Here is a 22,574-nt window from a genome sequence, read left to right as displayed (position 1 = left end):
GGTGCGATTATATTTTAAGGAAACCTTAACGCTAACGGAAAATCTTAACTTAAGGTGCTTTGTGCAACCGGCCCCAGATCTCAGCTCAACACCCAAGTGACCATGTGACCCCCTCCTCGACACAGCAGCATTCTAGACACAGCAGCATTCTAGACACAGCAGAGTATAACATGAAGGTATGAACATCAAACCTGTTCGTTGTAGCTTGATCTCAGGTTGGGTAACAACGTCCAACAGCCGTTGGAGCTGCACGCTCTCCTCCTTGGAACGAGAGATTTCTTCCTGGTACCCTGCAAACGGTTTCTCAGCAGCCCAGTAAATCTTCAAAGCTGCTGTTGTCAGTATTTCACCAAAAAGTTCTCTTATCTCATTTAATTGAGACATTCTGATGTTTAAAAACGTGGACTCCTCTGTAAATCTAGGATCTGTAGTTTCAGACTGCAGTCCTTGGAGCAGCTCTTCCTCTTGACTGGTCCACAGCTCCTGTTCCTCTTTAATCTGTGGGGGCTCCGGGAGAGAGAGCTGCTGCACATCTAGGGGAAGAATAGGCAAGACAACAGTTAGATGCAGCCTAACATGTCTGGCAGATAACAGTGTTTCCCCTACCATTATATTAGGGGGACGCCCCTGCCCCCCCAACGGCACCCCCCGCCCCCCCTGGAAGGTCAAGTAAAAATATAAAAAATAAATCTTTTTTTTTTTATATAGCGCCTGATCACAAAATAATTCATTTAAGGTTACCTTTCCTATAAACAGGTCTATAGCTTGCTCTTTTATTAAACAAACTAAATGGCGTTATGTTATTTATCTCCTCACCTACCTGTTCGGTGTATCTTGATCTCCGGTGGAGTAACAATGTCCAACAATCGTTTGAGCCGCGCGCTCTCCTCCTTGGTATTATAGATTTCTTCTTGGAACTCAGCAAACGTTTTTTCAACGGCCTCGAAAATCTCCAAAGCTGCCGTTGTTAGTCTTTCACGGATACAATCTCTAAACAAATGTAGTTTTGACATTTTGGTATAAGTGTAGAGTAAAGAGTAAAGTAAGAGTAAAACTCTGCACAACGAGGTTAGCTATTAGCACCTGGGTCCGTGCGTGTCCACTGCACTACAACAGTGACTTTAGAGAACTACATTTTACATGAATCTGTTTGAAACGCCCCCGAGCGTGGTGAACTGTGGGAAGGCGAGCGATGGCAAGCGATTCGCGTCGCTGCAGTGGACACGCACTACTCTTTGATTCCGAGTGGTTCGCGCGCGCTCCCGCGAGGGGGTGCCCGGAGCCATAGAATGTTCCCTTTTGTGCTCGTCCCCTGTTCGTATCCGCGAGCACGTTTCCAGGCAACTTTTCTTGACCTAAGCAAATACATGGGGTGCTAGTTTACCCATTTAGAATTGGTTTCAAACTTAGCAAAAATCAGGAAAAATAATTCCATGAAAAAGTTAGTAGTATGAGCCAGGTTCGAGAATCGAACAAAAATTATTGGGGGAGATAGTTTTGTAAATGTTGACTGGAGTTAATAGAATAAAAACGACCGGAAGAGCCGGGTGCCTAACCGTAAATGCAATACCACCTACATCCACCGTTGCTTCAAGCCGAGGGGCGAGGGGTGGGGGTCTGGCCTCACTGCGCCACTGAGCACTTTTTATAGAAATGAATGGGGACGCCATCTTGGAAGACAAAAGTAGATGCCTCTAGTAATATAACTCTAAGATCGGGTGGCACAACAACGTTTTTAACTCCTCCCCTACTGCAAGCGACAACTCTCGCCGGTCGTTTCATGCAGCCGATTTCGAACACTGCTAATAGCTACCCAGTTAACAAAACTATAGCTATAGTTTCTTTGCGCAGAGTATCACTTTTACGCCACCAAAATGTCAAAACTACATTTGTTTAGAGATTGTATCCGTGAAAGACTAACAACGGCAGCTTTGGAGATTTTTGGGGCCGTTGAAAAAACATTTGCTGAGTTCCAAGAAGAAATCTATAATTCCAAGGAGGAGAGCGCGCGGCTCAAACGATTGTTGGACATTGTTACCCCACCGGAGATCAAGATACACCGAACAGGTAGGTGGACAGTTAGAACGCAATATATTTTTGGCCAAGGCTAGCTCCAACAAACCGCCAAATAATTAGCATATAGAGTCTATTGGTTTCAATGTAGCCCTTGAGCCAAAAAGTTTGCCCACCCCTGTTATAGACTTCGTGGAACGCCGCCACGAGGTTGCAAACCATTGAATCCAATGTCCAGGAAGGGGGGAGTGGAGTTTTACCCCGTGTAAATATTACTGTCAATCTACTAGGACCTACATTGTTTAATATCAACCGGTCTGTTCGGATCAGAATCCTGAGAACACTATCTACTAGGATACATTATTTAATTGCCAATTGGTCTCTGTGATGGCTGTTTTATATCTTTCCCTAAAAAAACATAGCAGAGTCTCAGCGGACCATGTCAGAAACACAACCATCCCTTCTTGACACCATCCAGTGTGCTCCTCGATCACACCTGATCACTAGGGTTGGGTATCGTTTGGATTTATACGATTCCGATGCAGAACCGAATTACTTTTAAAACGATTCCGATTCCTAAACGATTCCTAAAAAACTGAAAGTAATCAAAGAAAGGCTCTTTTATAGTTTTTTATTTAATGGAAAATTCTTTAAATGTAACAATATATTAACGTTTTGAAAAAGCCTACTTAAATATATAATAAGTAAACTTAAGTCACCTAACACACAATTACAATAATTTAACAATAAATAACAGTTACAATATTAACACGTAACAACAAAATAAATGTTGAGTTGGTATGCTAACTAAACCAGCTTCAAACTTCAGCAGTTCTTTTGCAGAAAAATTACCATATTTGCCTTCTCTGGCAAGATACGACACCTCTCCTGACTTATGGCATGTCCTGCACAGGAGAAAACTCTCATAGTGTCAAAGAGGCATGTACACAAAGGTATGAGTTTGAAAGGGCAGACATATTGGGGAGGCTGTCCCAGGACCAGGGACTGATGTCCGCAAGCTGTCGAACACGGTACATCCCTCTGCTTTAAGAAGTATCCGTGTGTCGCCGCATGTTTCAATAAATTCAACGTGCTTCCCCCTTTGCAAGTAATCGTTTTAAAACATTTGTTGCATTTTGCGATGTCGGAGTCCTTGGCTGTGAAATACAGCCACACTTTCGACCGCTTTGCTTTGGGCATTTTAAATGCACTAAAAGCTAGCTAACGATAGACTAGCAGAGCAAGTGTAATATGTTTACTAGCGATCACGTGCAGTGAATGGTTAATATGCTTTTACGTCCGTTTTGGTGAGCCCAGAGGGAAAATATGGCATTTTAAAAGTAGCCTACATTTACGATAGCTAGCTAACGGTAGACTACAGAGAAAGTGTGATAGTTTAGGTCCTATGTCCGTTTCGGAGCAACAGAGGGAAAATATTTCAGTCGACACATTAAGTGGAACCGAAATGTGCGTTCTAATCTGGTCCGAATCCTAATCCGGCCGAAACCTCCTGATCACATGGTTTCTATCTGCCAGACATGTTAGGTTGCATCTAACTGTTAGGTGTGTTCGACTTCATGCAGCGCCGGCTGACTTGAAGCAGTGAATTCTGGTTTTTGTCTGACTTGAGACGGCGCCAAGGCTAGGTCACTGTGACGTACCATGAGATGGATTCGAGAACTGCCGGCTGTGTAGCCGAGCGCATTTTCTCAAGAGCAACTGCATGGGTTCTAATGACGACACAGCTATTTCATGATTGGCCAGACTCAAACACAACAACTTTGACACGTGTTTTGTATTTATTCTGACACCTTCCGCTGGCATGTCCGACTTTACGGAGCTGTTTTTAACTCCTCCCCGACTGCAAGTGGCAACTCTCGCCAGTCGTTTCATGCAGCTGCAGCCAATGTCAAACACACCTGTTGTCTTGCCTCTTTCTTTCCCCCAGAAGTGCAGCAGCTCTCTCTCCTGGAGCCCCCTCAGATTAAAGAGGAACAGGAGCTGTGGACCAGTCAGGAGGAAGAGCAGCTCCAAGGACTGCAGTCTGAAACTACAGATCCTAGATTTACAGAGGAGTCCAAGTTTTTAAACGTCCAAATGTCTCAATTAAATGTGATAAGAGAACTTTGTGGTGAAATACTGACAACGGCAGCTTTGAATATTTACTGGGCTGCTGAGAAACCGTTTGCAGGGTACCAGGAAGAAATCTCTCGTTCCAAGGAGGAGAGCGTGCAGCTCCAACGGCTGTTGGACGTTGTTACCCAACCTGAGATCAAGCTACAACAAACAGGTTTGATGTTCATACCTTCATGTTATACTCTGCTGTGTCTAGAATGCTGCTGTGTCTAGAATGCTGCTGTGTCTAGAATGCTGCTGTGTCGAGGAGGGGGTCACATGGTCACTTGGGTGTAGGGCGAGACCAGGGGCCGGTTGCACAAAACACCTTAAAGTCAGCGTTAAGATTTCCTTAAAATATAATCGGTTGCACAAAGCACCCTGAAGTATTTTCCTTAAGGTTTCCTTAAATGTTAGAAGCACAATATTTTCCTCTGACCAATTTGGTTTTCTTGCCTTGTTTCGTAGGTCTATAAGCTAGCTAGCTAGATCTGAGCTACTAAGGTGATGCACGAGCATACAACTGAACAAACGCGGTCTCCGTGGAAATGGTCGAATTTTACTGCTGTGAAATCATTTTCAATGTAGGTTAACGTTTCACCTTTAGCTAAGGAAACAATTTAAGGGATTCTGTGCAACCCCCTTAAGTAAATCCCTTAGCTAAGGAGAAATGTACCCATAAGTGTCATAATTAAGGAAAAAAATTAAGGTGTTTTGTGCAACCGGCCCCTGGTGACTGTGAAGGCCGTAGCATTATGACATCATTTTGTGAGGCTTCCCCATCCTGGAAGAGACCACCATCAGGATAGAAATGGTTCATCAAAGGATGAAGATGATCACTCAGAATAACTCAGGTCTGATTGACAGTGATCCTCTAAAGGCACCTCTGTGAAATGGCTGGTAAATACAGACTGTTCCCTGATTAACCCTGTAACTACAGACTGTTCCCTGACTAACCCTGTAAATACAGACTGTTCCCTGACTAACCCTGTCAATACAGACTGTTCCCTGACTAACCCTGTAACTACAGACTGTTCCCTGACTAACCCTGTAACTACAGACTGTTCCCTGACTAACCCTGTAACTACAGACTGTTCCCTGACTAACCCTGTAACTACAGACTGTTCCCTGACTAACCCTGTAACTACAGACTGTTCCCTGATTAACCCTGTAACTACAGACTGTTCCCTGACTAACCCTCTAAATACAGACTGTTCCTTGACTAACCCTGTAAATACAGACTGTTCCCTGACCGAGGTGGTCAGCACCCATCTTAGCCTCCATGAGCCAAACTGTTCCCTCCATGTTGGAGTCACAGGAGGTGGACCCTACCACATATTCTCCACTCTTACTTAGCTGTCTCCAGCCTTCTCTGTCACCAACTCGCTCTGGAGGAGGGGAGCCCTCACCCAGCTGCTCCTCCCCAGGTTTCTAACATGTTTTCCTTGTCTTCCTTGAGAGTTCAGGTGGGATATAGGTGACAACCTAGGCCCATATGTGAAACCCTCTGTGACTTAAAAAAGAAGACAAATTACATTTGATTTGAAGATCCCTTCCATTTCAGTGTTTGGGTGTTTGGCTGTCAAACATGTTGGATTGCAAAATAATGGTGGCTAAATATAACTGTTCTCTTTCCTCTAGATGTGCAACAGCTCTCTCTCCCAGAGCCCCCACAGATCAAAGAGGAACAGGAGCTGTGGACCAGTCAGGAGGAAGAGCAGCTCCAAGGACTGCAGTCTGAAACTACAGACTCCATCTTCACTTCTTCCAGTGTGAAACATGACTCTGATCAGGAGGGCTCCTCTGAATGTTCACATGTTGACCAGACTGTTAAAGTGGAGGACAGAGAAGGAGACTCTCTACCCACCAACACAACTGAGGAGCAAATCAAAGCAGAGCCTCATGTACAAGACTCTGCAGCACCAGAACCGGGCAGTGACTCTCAGCCCCTCTCTGTTGTAGCTCCAGACTGTCCTGCAGCTCAGAGTTTGGAGGAGGAGGAACATGGAGGAGTGATGCTTTTACAGAACAGAACACAAAACAATGAGTCTCTTCCAAGTGACAATAGACCACAGGGAAGTCACACAGGAAAAACAATACATCAGTGTCAACAATGTAACAGAACTTTTATATCTGGATCTCGTTTGATTTTGCACATGAGAACACACACAGGAGAGAAACCTTTTCAGTGTCCACATTGTAACAAACAATTTGCTCGGAAAGGTAATCTTGTTGATCATGTGAGAACACACACAGGAGAGAAACCTTTTCAGTGTCAACAATGTAACAAACAATTTTCTCACAAAGGTAATCTTCATAAACACATAAGATCACACACAGGAGAGAAACCTTTTCAGTGTCAACAATGTAACAAACAATTTGCTGACAAAAAAAGTATTGTTGGTCACATGAGAACGCACACAGGAGAGAAACCTTTTCAGTGTCAACAATGTAATGAACGATTTGCTCACAAAGTTAATCGTCGTCAACACATGAGAACACACACAAGAGAGATACCTGTTCAGTGTCATCAATGTAACAAAACATTTATATCTGAATCTCGTTTGATTTTGCACATGAGAACACACACAGGAGAGAAACCTTTTCAGTGTCAACAATGTAACAAACGATTTTGTTACAAAAGTACTCTTGTTAGTCATGTGAAAATACACACAGAAGAGAAACCTTTTCGGTGTCAACAATGTAACAAACAATTTGCTCAGAAAGGTAATCTTGTTAATCACATGAGAACACATACGGGAGAGAAACCTTTTCAGTGTCAACAATGTAACAAACAATTTTCTCGCAAAAAAAATCTTGTTGGTCACATGAGAACACACACAGGAGAGAAACCTTTTCAGTGTCAACAATGTAACAAACTATTTTGTTACAAAAGTACTCTTGTTAGTCATGTGAAAATACACACAGAAGAGAAATCTTTTCGGTGTCAACAATGTAACAAACAATTTGCTCAGAAAGGTAATCTTGTTAGTCACATGAGAACACATACAGGAGAGAAACCTTTTCAGTGTCAACAATGTAACAGACAATTTACTGTCAAAATTAATCTTGCTAGTCACATGAGAACACACACAGGAGAGAAACCTTTTCAGTGTCAACAATGTCACAAACTATTTGCTCATAAAAGTAGTCTTGTTGATCACATGAGAACACACACAGGAGAGAAACCTTTTCAGTGTCGACAATGTAACAAACAATTTGCTCAGAAAAGTCATTTTGTTATTCACATGAGAACACACACAGGAGAGAACCCTTTTCAATGTCAACAATGTAACAAACAATTTACTCTGAAAGGTAATCTTATTAGTCACATGAGAAGACACACAGAAGAGAAACCTTTTCAGTGTCAACAATGTAACAAACAATTTTCTCATAAATGTAATCTTTCTAGTCACATGAGAAAACACACAGGAGAGAAACCATAGTGTGAATGATATGTTTTATGCCAGAAGACCAGTTTGGTTTATTTAATGAGAAATTATATCAGTTTGAATTGATTTCCTGTCCAGTGGGTATTTATATGCTTTGCTTCCTCCCTTGTTGTATTTGCTGGTGCCAATCAAGGAGCACCTTCCACCTTAGATACCGTTACCTTCCACCTTAGATCAAGGTCAAGGTATCTTTATTTCGTACCCACAGGTAAAATTGTTTTGCAGATAAATAGAATTTCGTTGTCCAGAAAAAACCCATACAAGACACAACAATTCACAACATATACCAGTTAATATCATGACAGGCTGCACCAAACATGCATATCCCGTCTTGTATTTAACTATTGCATACTAAAACATCTCTCCTCTTATTTATTATTTAAAACCTCAATTTCCGCAGGAACAAAAGTATTCCTGTAGCGACTCGTTTTCCATCTCGGGGCCACAAACCGGCAACCCGAGGGAAGTAACTGAAACCCGTACAACTTGCCTTCCTGTACAACTGAGTTGTATAAATGTATTCTAGAGTCCGTTGATTTACTCCTATTATCTTACTCGCCCACTTGACAATTTGGTTTAAGGAGTTCTTGTTCTTCACTGACAGACTCCCACACCACAATGGAAAATGACATAATAGATTCAATAAAAGCAAAATAAAACAATGACAGCATGTGTCTGTCAATGTGAAATTTGGACGCTGATGACCTTTCTTACAGACCATTTCACAATTCAAATCAAATGTCAGTTTGGAAATCAATGACTATACCTAGGTATTTGTAACTCTCCACACGATCCACAACCTGTCTTTTAATAGTTGTGGTAACGTGATCTACAGTAGAAGTTCTAAAATCAATAATCATATCTTTTGTTTTAGTAGAATTTAACTGTAGATAAGAATCATCAAACCAAGTCACAAAATCCTCCATAACTGGACCATGGTCAGACTCATCCCCTTGTAACAGGCTCACTATGACTGTATCATCAGCAAACTTAATAAAAACTCAGTTTTCATGTAGGCTTTGACACAAGTTAGTATAAAAAATGTATAATAAAGGTGAAAGTACACAACCTTGTGGGGATCCAGTAGATACACTTAACCCTTGTGTTATCTTCGGGTCATTCTGACCCATCAGTCATTGTGACCCACCGTCGTATTGCGACAACTTTACCGCATATAAAAACAAAGTGAAACATTTTCTTTCTCAGCTCGTAATACTCAAGCAGTCTTCTTGCTAGGATGTGGGGTTGAATAGTATTAAAAGCAGAAGAAAAATCTATGAACAACAGTCTTGCATGTGTATTATTTCCCTCCAAGTGCTTAGTCAGTAAATTTAATAAAACAAGTGAAGCGTCCTCAACACTTCTCTCTACTCTATATGCAAATTGCATGGGATCGAGGACTTGTCTAGTCTTACTCAATAACTCAGTCTTCACAAGTTTCTCAAATGATTTCATAACTAAGGAGGTGAGGGCAACTGGTCTCAGATCATTAAGCACTTTAGGATTATTACATTTAGGAACAGGAGTAATAATTGCCTCTTTCCACAGGCTAGGTACCTTTTGTGTCTGTAATGACAAATTAAAAATATCAGAAAAAATAAAACTGAATTGCTTTGCACAGTGCTTTAAGGTTCTACCACATATGTAGTCTGGACCCGGGCTCTTGTTCACCTCAGTGGAGAGAAAATCTTTCTCCACTGCTGCTTGTTCCACGACTAAGTGGGAATCATCTTTACACAGGCATCGCAATTCGTCTACTTCATCTTTAAAATTAAAACATTCAAATCTTGAATAAAACCTGTTAAGAGCATTAGAAAGATCGACATTGGATTTAAAACCCTCTATACATACAGTGCCCTTATTTACATTGTGCTGTAATCCCACAATTTTCTTCATGCCAGACCAAACTGATCTTAAATTATTGTCTGCCAATTTTTTCTCTAACTTAACTTTATATGCTTGCTTAGCTTTAAAAATCTCTGTTCTGACTTCTCTCCTCGCAATGCCTCTCTCTAAACCTTCCCCCTGCTTGTAGGCTAGCTTCTTATTCTGCAAACTATTTTTGACTGATTTTGACATCCACGGTTTAGTATTTGGAAAAACCTTAATTTTACGTATCATATCCTCACAAAAGGTTATATATGAACATACAACATCAGTCAATTCATCAATTTGTTCACAAAAGTCTTTAAACGCCTCCCAGTCTTTACAATTGAAGCACCCTTGCATGCGGGCGATAGAGTCTTCAGACCACATTTTAACTTCTCTCATCTGAGGTTTTTCCCTTTTACATAAAGGTTTATATATCGGAAGGAGCTGCACACAATTATGGTCGGCAGAAGCATCTACTTGCATTGTGGAAGGTTTTGGTGTGGTCAGGCAGGCCTAGGACTGGGGCTGAACCAAGTTTTTGTTTTAAGACAGTGAACGCCTTTCTAAAGAGTGCTAAACAGTTAATGACATGAAACTCTGATGTAGGTAAAAATCGTCTGCTTGATCAGAGCACCGACCTTAATGGAGTCCTTCACTGCAAAACCGAGTTTACCTTGTCATAGTTGAATAACAACAGTTTGGTGGGTAAAATACATACAGTGAACCTCAAAGTCCATTGACACATCTTTCCTATGCAAATTTCACAATTTGAAACTGCTGCTGTAAAACGGTAGGTTTCATAAAATCCAGATGTCACAACAGGGGCTCCAACCTATTTGGCTCTGGTCTAACCCTAACCCTAACCCTAACCCTAACCCTAACCTTTGTCACACCCAAAATTTGCTGCGCGCTTCTCTGTGTACTTCCACGGAATTACAAAGAAGAATTTTTTTCAAGGATATTGAAAATGGACGGTCGTAAATGCAGTGTTCCAGCCTGTACAGGGAATGCTGACACTTCTCAGAGTCTTCCCAAGGAACCAAACACTCGACGGGCTGTGATGTTTGTCTATGAGAAGATCCCTGTGCAGTTCGACCCTCAATTACACATTTGCTCGAACCATTTCACAGAGGACAGTTTTGAAAACTTGGGACAATGTAAAGCAGGATTTGCTATGAAGCTGTTGCTGAAAATAGGTGCTGTTCCGACCTTATGTTCATCACAACCGCAATCTGTAGTATGATGTTGTCGCTAACAGTTATTAGCAATGCTAACGTATCCTGCCTGTATCTAGGGTTGCCACCTTCAATACAGAAAAATAAAGGACGCCTGCCGCAGCGGGGGCCACACCCCTCGGGGCCACGATGACCACAGGCCCGATGACATGCCAGTGGTGGTAAATCACAACTTAAAACATGTTTTCATAAAAATATTAAGATTGATACATGGACATTATAAAAATATATCTTCTATTGAAATCCGTGTGAACAGATGCACTCAGTCCATCTCTATATCACAACTCAAGTGGTCATATCGTCATAGCTGAATACACAGCTATGACGATAATAAACATAGGCCAACAAAGTTTGACAGTGAGACCACAAAAAACAGGCTTTTGGAGGAACTTGTGAGATGTGAACCATATTTTATTAACTTATTAAATTAACAGATCCATAACTTATGAACTTTAAATTAAACAAATACTTTGATACTCAAAAAGGTATATTGGAAAATATATATATAGTACAGAAGACTTGCAAATGATCTTCCATGAACATCATGAACATGATAACATCAGTGGACCAGAAGTAGTAGTGTGCAGTACTGGAGCGTGTCAAGCCTACTTCCTTTTATAAGTGTACTTCTTATTACGCGGGGGGTATCTGGAGCTGCCTCCGCCATTCTTTCAAATCGAATCTCCGCCAAGAGACCCACCCTCCTCTGACTCTGATTGGCCGTGAACCTAAAACAAACCAATCAAACCAACGATGGCAGCGAGTATTTCCCAATCAGGGGTAGAATAAGACGAATCTTCACAGAATGTGGGTGGGATGATTTGCATGGGATGCTGCGTTGAAGACAACCCTGAAGATACGGGACAAACCCCGTCCCGTATTGATTCAAAACAGGACACGCTATTTTATTCTCAAATACGGGACAATTACGTATTTTAAGGGACGGGTGGCAAACTTAGTCCGGGTATATCGTGGCAGGGGCCACCATTAAACATATTTCAAAGTAAAAGCTGTAGTTATCCAATTTATGTTTTATTAAAGTTACCATATCATCCAAAAATATATAGGCTATGGCTTTTAAGTTATCAAAGCAACAGGCAACTACAGCATTTATGGCCAAATGTTGACCAAATAATAATCTGTCAGTTGTATTGAAATCTACAGAACATATGAAAAATACCAATGGAACAACTCAATGTTTGATGAAACTGATATTATATTATGAAGCAGTTCTAAAGCACGATTCACACTTTGTCCTTTCCCTTCTCTATTCTAAAAAGATGATCAGTCTGGTAGATTAGATACCTGTTTTAGATGCTTTACATCTACAGGGATAATAAATAATTTGTATAAATGAAGTGTGATGGCCCTCCACCTTTCCTGCGTTGCCATGTTGGGTCACCATTGGGTTGATTGGACACACCTGGACCAAGTGTGGCTTGAGGCTTCAAAGTACCTGCTCCAGGGATGGGGGAAGGGGGAGAGCGACCTGAGCTGACCACCAGCTTATGAAAATGTCATCCACATGGTTACCAGTTAAACCATTGCTAACCGTTCCAGTTGTGCCTACGTCTCTTTTCCTGATTACATCCGTGAGCCAGTTGTAACAGAAGAAAGAACTAACTTGACTTATATGAAAAACCTGTAAAACCTTTTAATGTTCAAAATACAGACAAACTTTTTCTATGGTTAAGGTCATTTACACATCAGATTCTTCAGGCCTCTAGGGAAATATGTCATTCAACCTTTCAAAAAAAAAATATATATTATTTTTTTTTTCAAACCTGTAGAAACTTTTTTTCAAAACTTTTTTAATTCATTGATTTTTTTATTAATTATTTTTCGAAAACTTATTTTCAACCTTTCAAAACCTTTTGAAAAAATATTATTTTCCACTTTTCTAAACTTTTTTTCCCCACACACGGTGTAAGAAGAGGAGAGAGAAGAGGAAAGAGGGGAGAAGAAAAGCCTAAAACGGAGTAGAGTAAAGCAGAGCACAAGAGTCTTTTACACTGAGAACACAGGGGGAACTGATTTCCCTGGAGGCCTGAGGAAAGTGCTTCCCCCCCTGTACATTACAGTCTGGTCATTTATAAAGCAATAGTGATACTGGTGATGTATGTTACTGTGATCATTATGTGGGGAACAGATTTACCTGTGAAAAGAGTTTCCCCCCTCCTATGTTCAGTGTCATCTACACATCAGTCTTCCTCAGGCCTCTAGGGAAATCTGTCATTCAACCTTTCAAAACTTTTTTTAGAAAATATTTTTCAAACCATTTAAAAACCTTTAGAAACATTATTTTCAACATTTCAAAACATTTTAGAAAATACCTAAGGTGGAAGGTAACGGTATCTAAGGTGGAAGGTAACAGTATCTAAGGTGGAAGGTGCTCCTTGCTTGGCACCAGCACATACAACAAGGAGGAAGCAAAGCATATAAATACCCACCTGACAGGAAATCAATTCAAACTGATATCATTTATCATTAGATAAACCAAACTGGTCTTCTGGCATAAAACATTACATCATTCACAATATGGTATCTCTCCTGTGTGTCTTCATGTGACCAACAATACTTATTTTGTGAGCAAATCGTTTGTTACATTGTTGACACTGATAAGGTTTTTCTCCTGTGTGTGTTCTCATGTGACTAACAAGAGTACTTTTGTGAGCAAATCGTTTGTTACATTGTTGACACTGAAAAGGTTTCTCTCCTGTGTGTGTTCTCATGTGATCAACAAGAGTACCTTTCTGAGCAAATTGTTTGTAACATTGTTGACACTGAAAAGGTTTCCCTCCTTTGTGTCTTTTAATGTGACTAACAAGATTACCTTTGTCAGCAAATCGTTTGTTACATTGTTGACACTGATGTATTGTTTTTCCTGTGTGACTTCCCTGTGGTCTATTGTCCCTTGGAAGAGCCTCATTGTTTTGTGTTCTGTTCTGTAAAAGCATCACTCCTCCATGTTCCTCCTCCTTCAAACTCTGAGCTGCAGGACAGTCTGGAGCTACAACAGAGATTGGTTTGTCATATGAGACAAGGAACAATTTAGATTTATATCTAAAAGTTGTTACATTTTTAACACTGCTATGGTTTCTCTCCTGTGTGTGTTCTCATGTGTTTAACAAGATTACCTTTGTGAGAACATCGTTTGTTACATTGTTGACATTGAAAAGGCTTCTCTCCTGTGTGTGTTCTCATGTGTTTATCAAGATTACCTTTGAGAGCATATCGTTTGTTACATTGTTGACATTGAAAAGGTTTCTCTCCTGTATGTGTTTTCATGTGATCAACCAGATTACTTTTGTGACCAAATTGTTTGTTACATTGTTGACACTGATATGGTTTCTCTCCTGTGTGTGTTCTCATGTGATCAACAAGAACACTTTTTCGAGCAAATCGTTTGTTACATTGTTGACACTGAAAAGGTCTCTCTCCTGAGTGTGTTCTCATGTGTTTATGAAGAGCACTTTTGAAAGCAAATTGTTTCTTACATTGTTGACACTGATGAGGTTTCTCTCCTGTGTGACTTCCCTGTGGTCTATTGTCACTTGGAAGAGCTTCATTGTTTTGTGTTCTGTTCTGTAAAAGCATCACTCCTCCATGTTCCTCTTCCTTCAAACTCTGAGCTGCAGGACAGTCTGGAGCTACAACAGAGAGGGGCTGAGAGTCACTGCCAGGTTCTGGTACTGCAGAGTGTTGTACATGAGGCTCTGCTTTTATTTGCTTCTCAGTTGTGTTGGTGGGTAGACAGTCTCCTTCTCTGATCTCCACTTCGACAGCTTGGTCAAGATGTGAACATTCAACAGAGCCATCTTGATCAGAATCACATTTCACACTGAGAGAATTGAGTATGGAGTCTGTGGTTTCAGACTGCAGTCCTTGGAGCTGCTCTTCCTCCTGACTGGTCCACAGCTCCTGTTCCTCTTTAATCTGTGGGGGCTCTGGGAGAGAGAGCTGCTGCACATCTGGAGGAAGGAAAAAACATAAGTTTACCTTCTTGTCATCATTCTGCACCCCAGGGTTCTTGCAGGTTTCAGAAAGTCGAATTTAAGACCTTTTTAAGACATTTTAAAACCATAAAGATTGAAATTTAAGACCTACACAACGCATCACCCCAAAAAATATTCAAATCAAAGAAATTCTGAAAAAAACATTTTATTTCAATGAATTCAGTCATTGAAAAAGCATAAATTTAATTTACAGATAAAACAATCACATTAGTAATTTTTGAATATTTTTTCGCTTGTAACCACAGCGGAAATCGCTGTGATCTAGCCATGTCTCGTTGAAAGTACACTTTCCCATTTTTCACACGTAGCTGAACTTTAACAAACTCTGTGGAAGCGCAGACCTATTTCGCGGGCAGGTATTGCATTTATAACAGGATTTGTAGTTTTATCACCGTGTACATACCAACACCAATATCCCCCAGAAAGAACTACAACACACCGAACCAACGTTCTGAGGGCAGCGTTCTGCTGGTTTCGTTTGTAGAGCTCCGCTTTGTAGGCTGCGACTCAATACTTTTTTTGCTACTTTGTCATAACTTTCTGCGGCCAGCGGTTCTGGAAATGAACGAGGGTAAAACCTTTTTTAGACCTGACTAAATGAAATTTAAGACCTCGGATGAAAATCTGGCCGTTTTTAAGACATTTTAAGGCCTTAAATTTAAAGTTCCGAATTTTAGACTTTTTAAGAACCCGAAGGAACCCTGGCATCCTAACATCCCTGACAGCTAAAAACATACCAATTGAAATCAAACAATGTCTGTAGACATTAAGGTGCTCTTAGCAGGTAATAGGTGTTAAGGTGGACCTCTCGTTACCCCAAATGGAGAGAATCTGCTTCAAGAAGACTATGATTGGATCTAAACATCACTTTCAAGAAGAAAGTTGGTATAGCAGCACAAACCAACCTTTCTAATTTAGCTACTCCCCTCTTACATGACAACGATTCTACGCACAGAAGATGATAACATGAATGTATGAATATCAAACCTGTTCTGTGTAACGTGATATTAGGTTGAGTGACAACATCCAACAGCTGTTGTAGCCGCGCATTCTCCTTCTTGGAACGAGAGATTTCGTCTTGGCACTCAGCAAACGTTACTTCAACGACCTCGAAAATCTCCAAAGCCGCCATTGTTAGTCTCTCACTTAAAAAATGTCTGATCATATTTAATTTAGACATGTTGACACTGAAACCTCAAGACTCCTTTTGGGAAATCTAGAGAATCTGTAGTTTCAGCTTTCAGTCCTTGGAGCTGCTCTTCCTCCTGACTGGTCCACAGCTCCTGTTCCTCTTTAATCTGTGGGGGCTCCTGGAGAGATAGCTATGGAAGCAAATCAGTGACATAATGTTTAGAATTTTAAAAGGCATTGAATATTAATATTGACATTTAAACAAGACCGAATTCTCAAATGAATATATTTTAACGTAAAATAAAATTCAGGTTGCTCAAATTCGATCTTAAATTCAGATTGTAACATCCGGGATACCAAGGATAGGTAGAGTAATGAGCATTTGCAAATATAAAACGAATCTGCGAATATAACCTACAAAACAAAAAAAATATGGCCATATATGAGAGAGATGTTTGAAATTGTCGCCATCAAAAATTATATTCATGTAATTATATAAAGTAAGGTCCAGTTACCCGCGTGACACAGACAGTAGTAACCCTTGCATAATGTTTTGAATTTTAAAAGGCATTGAATCCGTAATAATCAAATTCGAACCTAAAAGCCAAAGCCAAAATGTTTTGAGCCTATCAAATTAGAGCCGAAAAATTTCGATCTGAAAAAGTTCTGATTGTAACATCCGGGATATCAAGGATAGGTAGAGCAATCGAGCCTTAATGCAAGATTTGATCACATCGGACTCACCGAAGCATGGTTGTTTTCCCTGGTAGTCATCATGCGTTCTCTCTTCTCTATTGCTCCATTACTCTACCTATCCTTGGTATTCCGGATGTTACAATCTGATTTTTTATGCTCGAATTTGAGCAACCTGAATTTTATTTTACATTGAAATATATTCATATGAGAATTAGGTCTTGTTTAAATTTCAATATTAAGTATTCTATGCTTTTTAAAATTCAAAACATTATGTCACTGATTTGCTTCCATAGAGCTGCTGCACTTTTGGGGAACAGAAGAGACAAGACGACAGTTCCTTTTATGTCTCATGACAGCTGAAATGTAGGTCTACGTAGATAGTATTGACTACACTCAAGTTAACCCTTGTGCTGCCTTCGGGTCACATGACCCAAAGGTTCATAACGAACCATCGTTGTGTTTACCCAATTTTACCCAATACAAAAACCAATAGAAATAATTTTCTTTTAACCTTCGCAATGTGGGGGGTCTGAGACAGCCCAACGGTTAAAAGGAAATGCTTCACTTTGTTTTTGTATGAGGTAAAGTTGTCGCAATACAACGGTGGGTCACAATGACTGACGGGTCAGAATGACCCGAAGATAACACAAGGGTTAAAGTAAAGAAGTGTGGGCTTTGACTTGACTCTGACAAGTAAAAAGTAGCCATTACTACTGTCTTCAAACATCTCTTTCATATACGGCCATATTTTTTTAGTAGTGTTTACAAATAGTGTTTGTAGGTTATATTGGCAGATCCGTTTTATATTTTCTAATGTTTTTGTGATTTAGGAAATGTTTTTTTCGTATTGTGTAATTTTCGATTTACAGGTTACACATTTACACACGGACTGTTGCACACAAATAATATAGAGACAAATCTAACTCGATATCAAACCTGTTCGGTGTAGCTTGATCTCGTGTTGAGTATAACACCCTTAGTAGCCGTGCAATCTCCTCTGTGGAATCAGATTTCTTCTTTGTAGCCTACTCAAGAAGCGTTTTTTCAACTCTACCGAAAATCTCCAGCGCTATATTGCTAGTGTCTCACGGATATATTTAGACATTTTCGAACTTTGCTCAACGGAGTTGACCCTTAAGCTTCCTAACTGCTAGCTACTCTACTTCAAATAACTTACTCTTTGTCTACTAGCTACACAACTAGCTAGCCCTAGAAGCTAGTTTTTCCGTTTCCGGTACGTAGCCCAATTCATGCCGGATGTAAACAACATCAAGATTTACCAATATTCTGTGATTATAGTTCCCCCCCTATTTACATAACTGTATTGATATCCTCTTGTATTGAACCCAATGCTACATATTTAAATACGTATAATGGTGCTTTTTTGAATTATTTATTGCATATAGCATCACTCAAACCCATCAATGTGATTTGTCTGCTATCAGACAGTTTAAATTGTTTTCCATCACTGGCGGCTGAAGCACTTGTTACTATAGGACAACTCTGTTGTATCTTCCTAACTAATCTGAGTGTGAATTTATGGTTCGACACTAACCGTAGTCCGTTTTGTTGGTGAACTTGGCGTCCCTGACTTTCTGGCGTGCTAAAGTTTATGACATTTAAAACAGGCTTCGTTCCCAGTCGCTGATCTCCTTCTGTAGGCCTATATTCCTCTTTTCTCGCTTTTAATGGCAGATTGCAACCAACGTTCATGATAACCGCTACTACTGTTTTCTCAAAATGTATAGGCCTATGTTTTAAAATGGACGCCTATGCATAGGCCTTATTTTGAAGAAAACAACCTAAATGTTCGTTTAAGATATGTCTCCCGGCTAGGGTGACCACCATCAAACAAACCAAATGTGAAACGGTTACTAATTTTTTTATTTATTTACTAAACTACTAAACTAAATTTACTTAATTACTAAGTTTGTGTGGGACAATGTGGGACATGTTACCAACACTAAAACATAACCTGTCCTAGCCCAGTCTTAACTAAAATAACATTTTCTCTTTTTTGTTGCCATTATGCCACCTTGTAAAATTTTAATTTACTTATGCTCATGGAAAGTGGGTAGAGTAGCCTACACTATAAGCTAACACACGTGATTATATAAATCTAATTTAGCTCAACCAAGCAACAAGAGAAAACTTCATGAACACCGGAGCAGGTCCTGATACAAGTGGGCTTGTAGTTTAATTCAACTCAACACGCCATCTTAACCCTCGTGCTGCCTTCGGGTCACATGACCCAAAGGTTCATAACGAACCATCGTTGTGTTTACCCAATTTTACCCAATACAAAACCAAATAAAAATAATTTTCTTTTAACCTTCGCAATGTGGGGGGTCTGAGACAGCCCAACGGTTAAAAGAAAATGCTTCACTTTGTTTTTGTATGCGGTAAAGTTGTCGCAATACGACGGTGGGTCACAATGACTGATGGGTCAGAACGACCCGAAGATAACACAAGGGTTAAACAACGAGAAGATGGCCAGTGTTGCACCAAAAGTATGATTATTCACGGTTTGTTATTGCTTCCTAAGGAGAAAGAGTAAAACGCTGTTGACTGACCATATTAACCACCTCAGGCATAGTAACATATGTTTATCTGAAAGTAAATAAAATATATTAAGGTACATTTTCTCTGAAAAGTTTCTAAACATGTATTTCTTTGTGACTGCATGCACAAGTTACATTTGTAATAAGCAACATATTCTACTGGAAAGAAAATAAATAACTAAATATTTAATGGACCAGCACATTGGTGTCAGAATATGTGACCCCACTGTAACTGCTTAATAAATGAGTTAAACTTCAAAACATTGTTTCGGGTAGTTATGTCATTCCTTCCCATTAATCTGGACAGATGTTTTCTTATTTGGAGTCATCACAGAGCCAGTACCACAGAGGTCACCATATCTGACAGAATCAGAATCGGCTGCTACTTGTCAGATATGCTGACCTCTATGCTGAACTTTCCAGACCAGTTATTTGTGCCCAGTTCCTGTATTTCGCCCCCCTACAATAGTTTTTCAATGTCCAGTTACAGTAAATTAAAATTAAGTTAAGGTATCAATAAAGTTATGTAAATAGGGTAGGGGAACTATAATCACCGGAAAATCTTGATATTTCGACATGATATAAGCAACGTACCGGAAGCGGAAGAGCTAGCCTCTTGGACTTTAGAACAGGTTTGATATCGAGATAGATTTGTCTCGGTGTTTATTGTGTGAATAGAGTAACAATCGAAAAATACACAATCCGAAAAAAACATTTGCAAACTCAAAAAAACATTTGCAAATATATAACAGATCTGCGAATAGCCTACAGGATACAGACGGATATATAACAGATGTGTGTATTCGTTCGGTTCACATGACGTTGCTGTAGCTTTGCGCCGCCATCATTCCGACCTACTCGGTCTCAGTCATGCCTGCAATATGTTGTGCAGTTGGCTGCAACAACAGCCGAAAGAGGAACCCCGGACTGGTATTTTATTCTATACCAAAAGAAAAGGAAAGAAGAAAGAAGTGGTTAGCTGTCATTCGAAGAGATCATTGGACACCTACGTCTCACACCTTACTATGCAATGAACACTTTGTGTCAGGTAAGCCTTCGCCTCAATTTAGTAGCAGCAGGGGCTAACAACAAGAGCTATAAAATTACGTTTGGAGAACCGAGAAAAAAAATCACACCTTTCAGCCCCTCTGTAATGCGTTGTGTTGTATTAGCTGCTAGCAGATGGTAGCTGGTACATAGTGCCTTATATACTCGCATATTTATAGCGATCAAGATTCACGTACAAATTGGCCGGAGTTCTCCTTTAAACCTATATTTCACATAAACACAAATCCTGAAAGTAGGATGATATGAAAGTAAATTTTTCGGTCTACCTATGCAAGTCCCTATGCCAGCCCCTTTGTTTATGCCCATGTAGTAACTTAATGAAAATATTTGTCAGCCATCATTTGCTTAGTTCTATCCTAGCAGTTAAAAGGAACTAATTATTGGGCTAAACCCAGTAATTTTAAACATCCCATTTTCCTTATCTGTCCCTTATTACAACCTACATAGGTTATAAGAGAGAGATTTACTCAGGTGGGACAATGTCTCACACATGTAATCCTTTATTTTACTATGCTCTGACATTTTAGGAGCAAAACAGAACAATCCTTTGAGCCCCGACTTTGTGCCCAGTCTTTTTGCACACACCTCTGTGAGAGAGACGGAAAAGCAACATTACGCCTTCAAAAGGTTTCAACAGACTCAGCTGATTAAACGCAAGATGCGTGAGACCTGCGGCAGTGTGGCCGACCCTTCAACAACCGACGTAGAGGAGGTCACTAACACTGACCATCACACTGACCACAACTATTCAAAAGACACAGGCCCTGGCATCGTAGAACCGCGCGTGAATCCATCCTGCCTTGCTACGATGTCAGCACTGGAAAGTGAGTGTGCTCGGCTCCGAGCTGTGGTCCGTGAGTTGAGGGCCAGGGCAGAGGAGCGGGCCTTGAATGAGGAGGCATTCAGGGATTTGACACCATGGTGCTGGAACTCACAGCTCTTCCATCCTTTGCCAATTTAATTGTTTTGTTTATTTCAGAATATCTTAAAGTTGGACAATCAATGACCCCATTCCAATGTTTGATCCTAACATTTATGAGACTGAGGCTTAATGTGCCGCTTTACTTTTTAGAGTAGTTTTTTGTAATATCTAAGTCAACTGTCGTCAGTGTTCAATAGCACATTAGATTGAATGTTTTTCAGATTATCAGATTTGATTGATTGATGGATACTTTATTAATCCCAATGGAAATTTAGAATTTAATCTTACGGTCCCCAAAAAAACGTATTCCAAATAGTCTCCCAATGTGTTTCAGAAATGACCTTAAGAACTGCACCTCCATCATTGATTGTTTTGAAATATTTTTAGAAAAGCCAAGTAAACTGAGATGCCGTGCACAGACACACTCACAGTACAAGTACCACAACACTGCAAAATACCTGATCTCTAACACCATAAGGTGTCAGATCTTATGTGTCAAAAGGATGGAATATCTTTTCAAAGGCTAATTCTCCTACTATTGTTGTAATGGATAGCATAATAATAGTTGGAGTCGTAGATCTTCTGTAAACCTTCTGTAGGACAATCCAGGTAGCAGCTAGCTCTAAAACGGAGCAGCTAAAGCTCTAGCAGAAAGCTGAAGTGCTCACTAGCAGCACTGACATCAACAATAATCAGAGTAGTTTCCCTTCCCTTCATGTTCTTTCAGTGAGTATAAACACATCTGACAGCTTAGCTGACAGCTAGCTGTGAGCTCACGCTAAAAATTTGCTCTGATCCAGAGTGACTTACAGTAAGTACAGGGACATTCCCCCGAGGCAAGTAGGGTGAAGTGCCTTTCCCAAGGACAAAACTTCATTTTGCACGGCCCGGAATCAAACCAGAAACCTTCTGATTAATAGCCTGATTCACTAACCGCTCAGCACTCTGACCGCCCTCAACCTACGTTTGATTTGAAGATCCCTTCCATTTCACAGTGTTTGGTTTTAAATGGCATATTTTTAGCTGTCAAACATGTTGGATTGCAAAATAATGGTGTCTAAATATAACTGATCTCGTTCCCCAGATGTGCAGCAGCTCTCTCTCCCAGAGCCCCCACAGATTAAAGAGGAACAGGAGCTGTGGACCAGTCAGGAGGAAGAGCAGCTCCAAGGACTGCAGTCTGAAACTACATCCTCCATCTTCACCAGAGAGTGTTTGAATGATAAAATGTCTAAATTAAACGCGATCCAAGAATTTTTAAGTGAGAGACTAACAATGGCTGCTTTGGAGATTTTTGAGGGCGTTGAAATCATGTTTTCTGAGTACAAAGACGAAATCTCTCGTTCCGAGAAGGAGAGGAAGCGGATACAACGGCTGTTTGACGTTGTTACTCAACCTGAGATCAAGCTAAACCGAACAGGTTTGATATTCATACATTCATGTTATCATCATATGTGTTAACCCTCGTGCTGCCTTCGGGTCACATGACCCAA

General features: G+C 40.3%; 4 protein-coding genes across 11 annotated transcripts in view; 2 read left to right on the top strand and 2 right to left on the bottom strand.

Annotated features, from left to right (window-relative positions):
- LOC134009048 (zinc finger protein 2-like) overlaps window positions 1-1,013 on the bottom strand; it is a 32,091-nt gene extending 31,078 nt beyond the window's left edge. Inside the window, exons 1-2 of the mRNA XM_062448719.1 lie at window positions 821-1,013; window positions 192-533 (exon numbers count right to left, since the gene is read on the bottom strand). Coding sequence (XP_062304703.1) covers window positions 192-533; window positions 821-1,013 — 535 coding nt within the window. The remainder of the gene's footprint in view (window positions 1-191; window positions 534-820) is intronic.
- The window catches only part of LOC134009067 (zinc finger protein 184-like), a 66,545-nt gene that overhangs the window by 31,517 nt on the left and 12,454 nt on the right, over window positions 1-22,574 (bottom strand). Inside the window, exons 4-6 of one of the 2 annotated variants that reach the window (XR_009928225.1) lie at window positions 14,320-14,342; window positions 13,192-13,655; window positions 12,584-12,929 (exon numbers count right to left, since the gene is read on the bottom strand). Coding sequence is in view for 1 of the 2 variants with exons in the window: in XM_062448754.1 (XP_062304738.1) it covers window positions 13,219-13,655; window positions 14,320-14,342 (460 nt within the window). In the remaining variant the exon portion in view is untranslated. Of the gene's footprint in view, window positions 1-12,583; window positions 12,930-13,077; window positions 13,656-14,319; window positions 14,343-22,574 lie in introns of those variants that run through there. The other variant, XM_062448754.1, reaches the window with a different exon arrangement.
- Window positions 1-22,574, top strand: part of LOC134009035 (zinc finger protein 271-like) — a 61,694-nt gene that overhangs the window by 35,467 nt on the left and 3,653 nt on the right. For 4 of the 7 annotated variants that reach the window (XR_009928222.1, XM_062448697.1, XM_062448698.1 and 1 more), the window contains exons 1-3: window positions 1,846-2,067; window positions 3,962-4,303; window positions 22,166-22,501. Coding sequence is in view for 6 of the 7 variants with exons in the window: in XM_062448697.1 (XP_062304681.1) it covers window positions 1,875-2,067; window positions 3,962-4,303; window positions 22,166-22,501 (871 nt within the window). In the remaining variant the exon portion in view is untranslated. Of the gene's footprint in view, window positions 1-1,845; window positions 2,068-3,961; window positions 4,304-19,723; window positions 20,140-20,686; window positions 20,984-22,165; window positions 22,502-22,574 lie in introns of those variants that run through there. The other 3 variants (XM_062448696.1, XM_062448693.1, XM_062448694.1) reach the window with 3 other exon arrangements.
- LOC134009121 (gastrula zinc finger protein XlCGF57.1-like) lies at window positions 4,940-7,749 on the top strand. Its single transcript, XM_062448843.1, has 2 exons — window positions 4,940-4,982; window positions 5,770-7,749. Exons 1-2 carry the CDS (start codon window positions 4,940-4,942, stop codon window positions 7,572-7,574), a joined length of 1,848 nt encoding a protein of 615 aa, XP_062304827.1. The 3' UTR covers window positions 7,575-7,749.

The sequence above is a fragment of the Osmerus eperlanus genome, chromosome 22, assembly GCF_963692335.1.
Source record: "Osmerus eperlanus chromosome 22, fOsmEpe2.1, whole genome shotgun sequence".
Classification (NCBI taxonomy): domain Eukaryota; kingdom Metazoa; phylum Chordata; class Actinopteri; order Osmeriformes; family Osmeridae; genus Osmerus; species Osmerus eperlanus.
The sequence above is the reverse complement of the archived record's forward strand: the minus strand, read 5'-3'. Positions and strand labels throughout refer to the sequence as shown.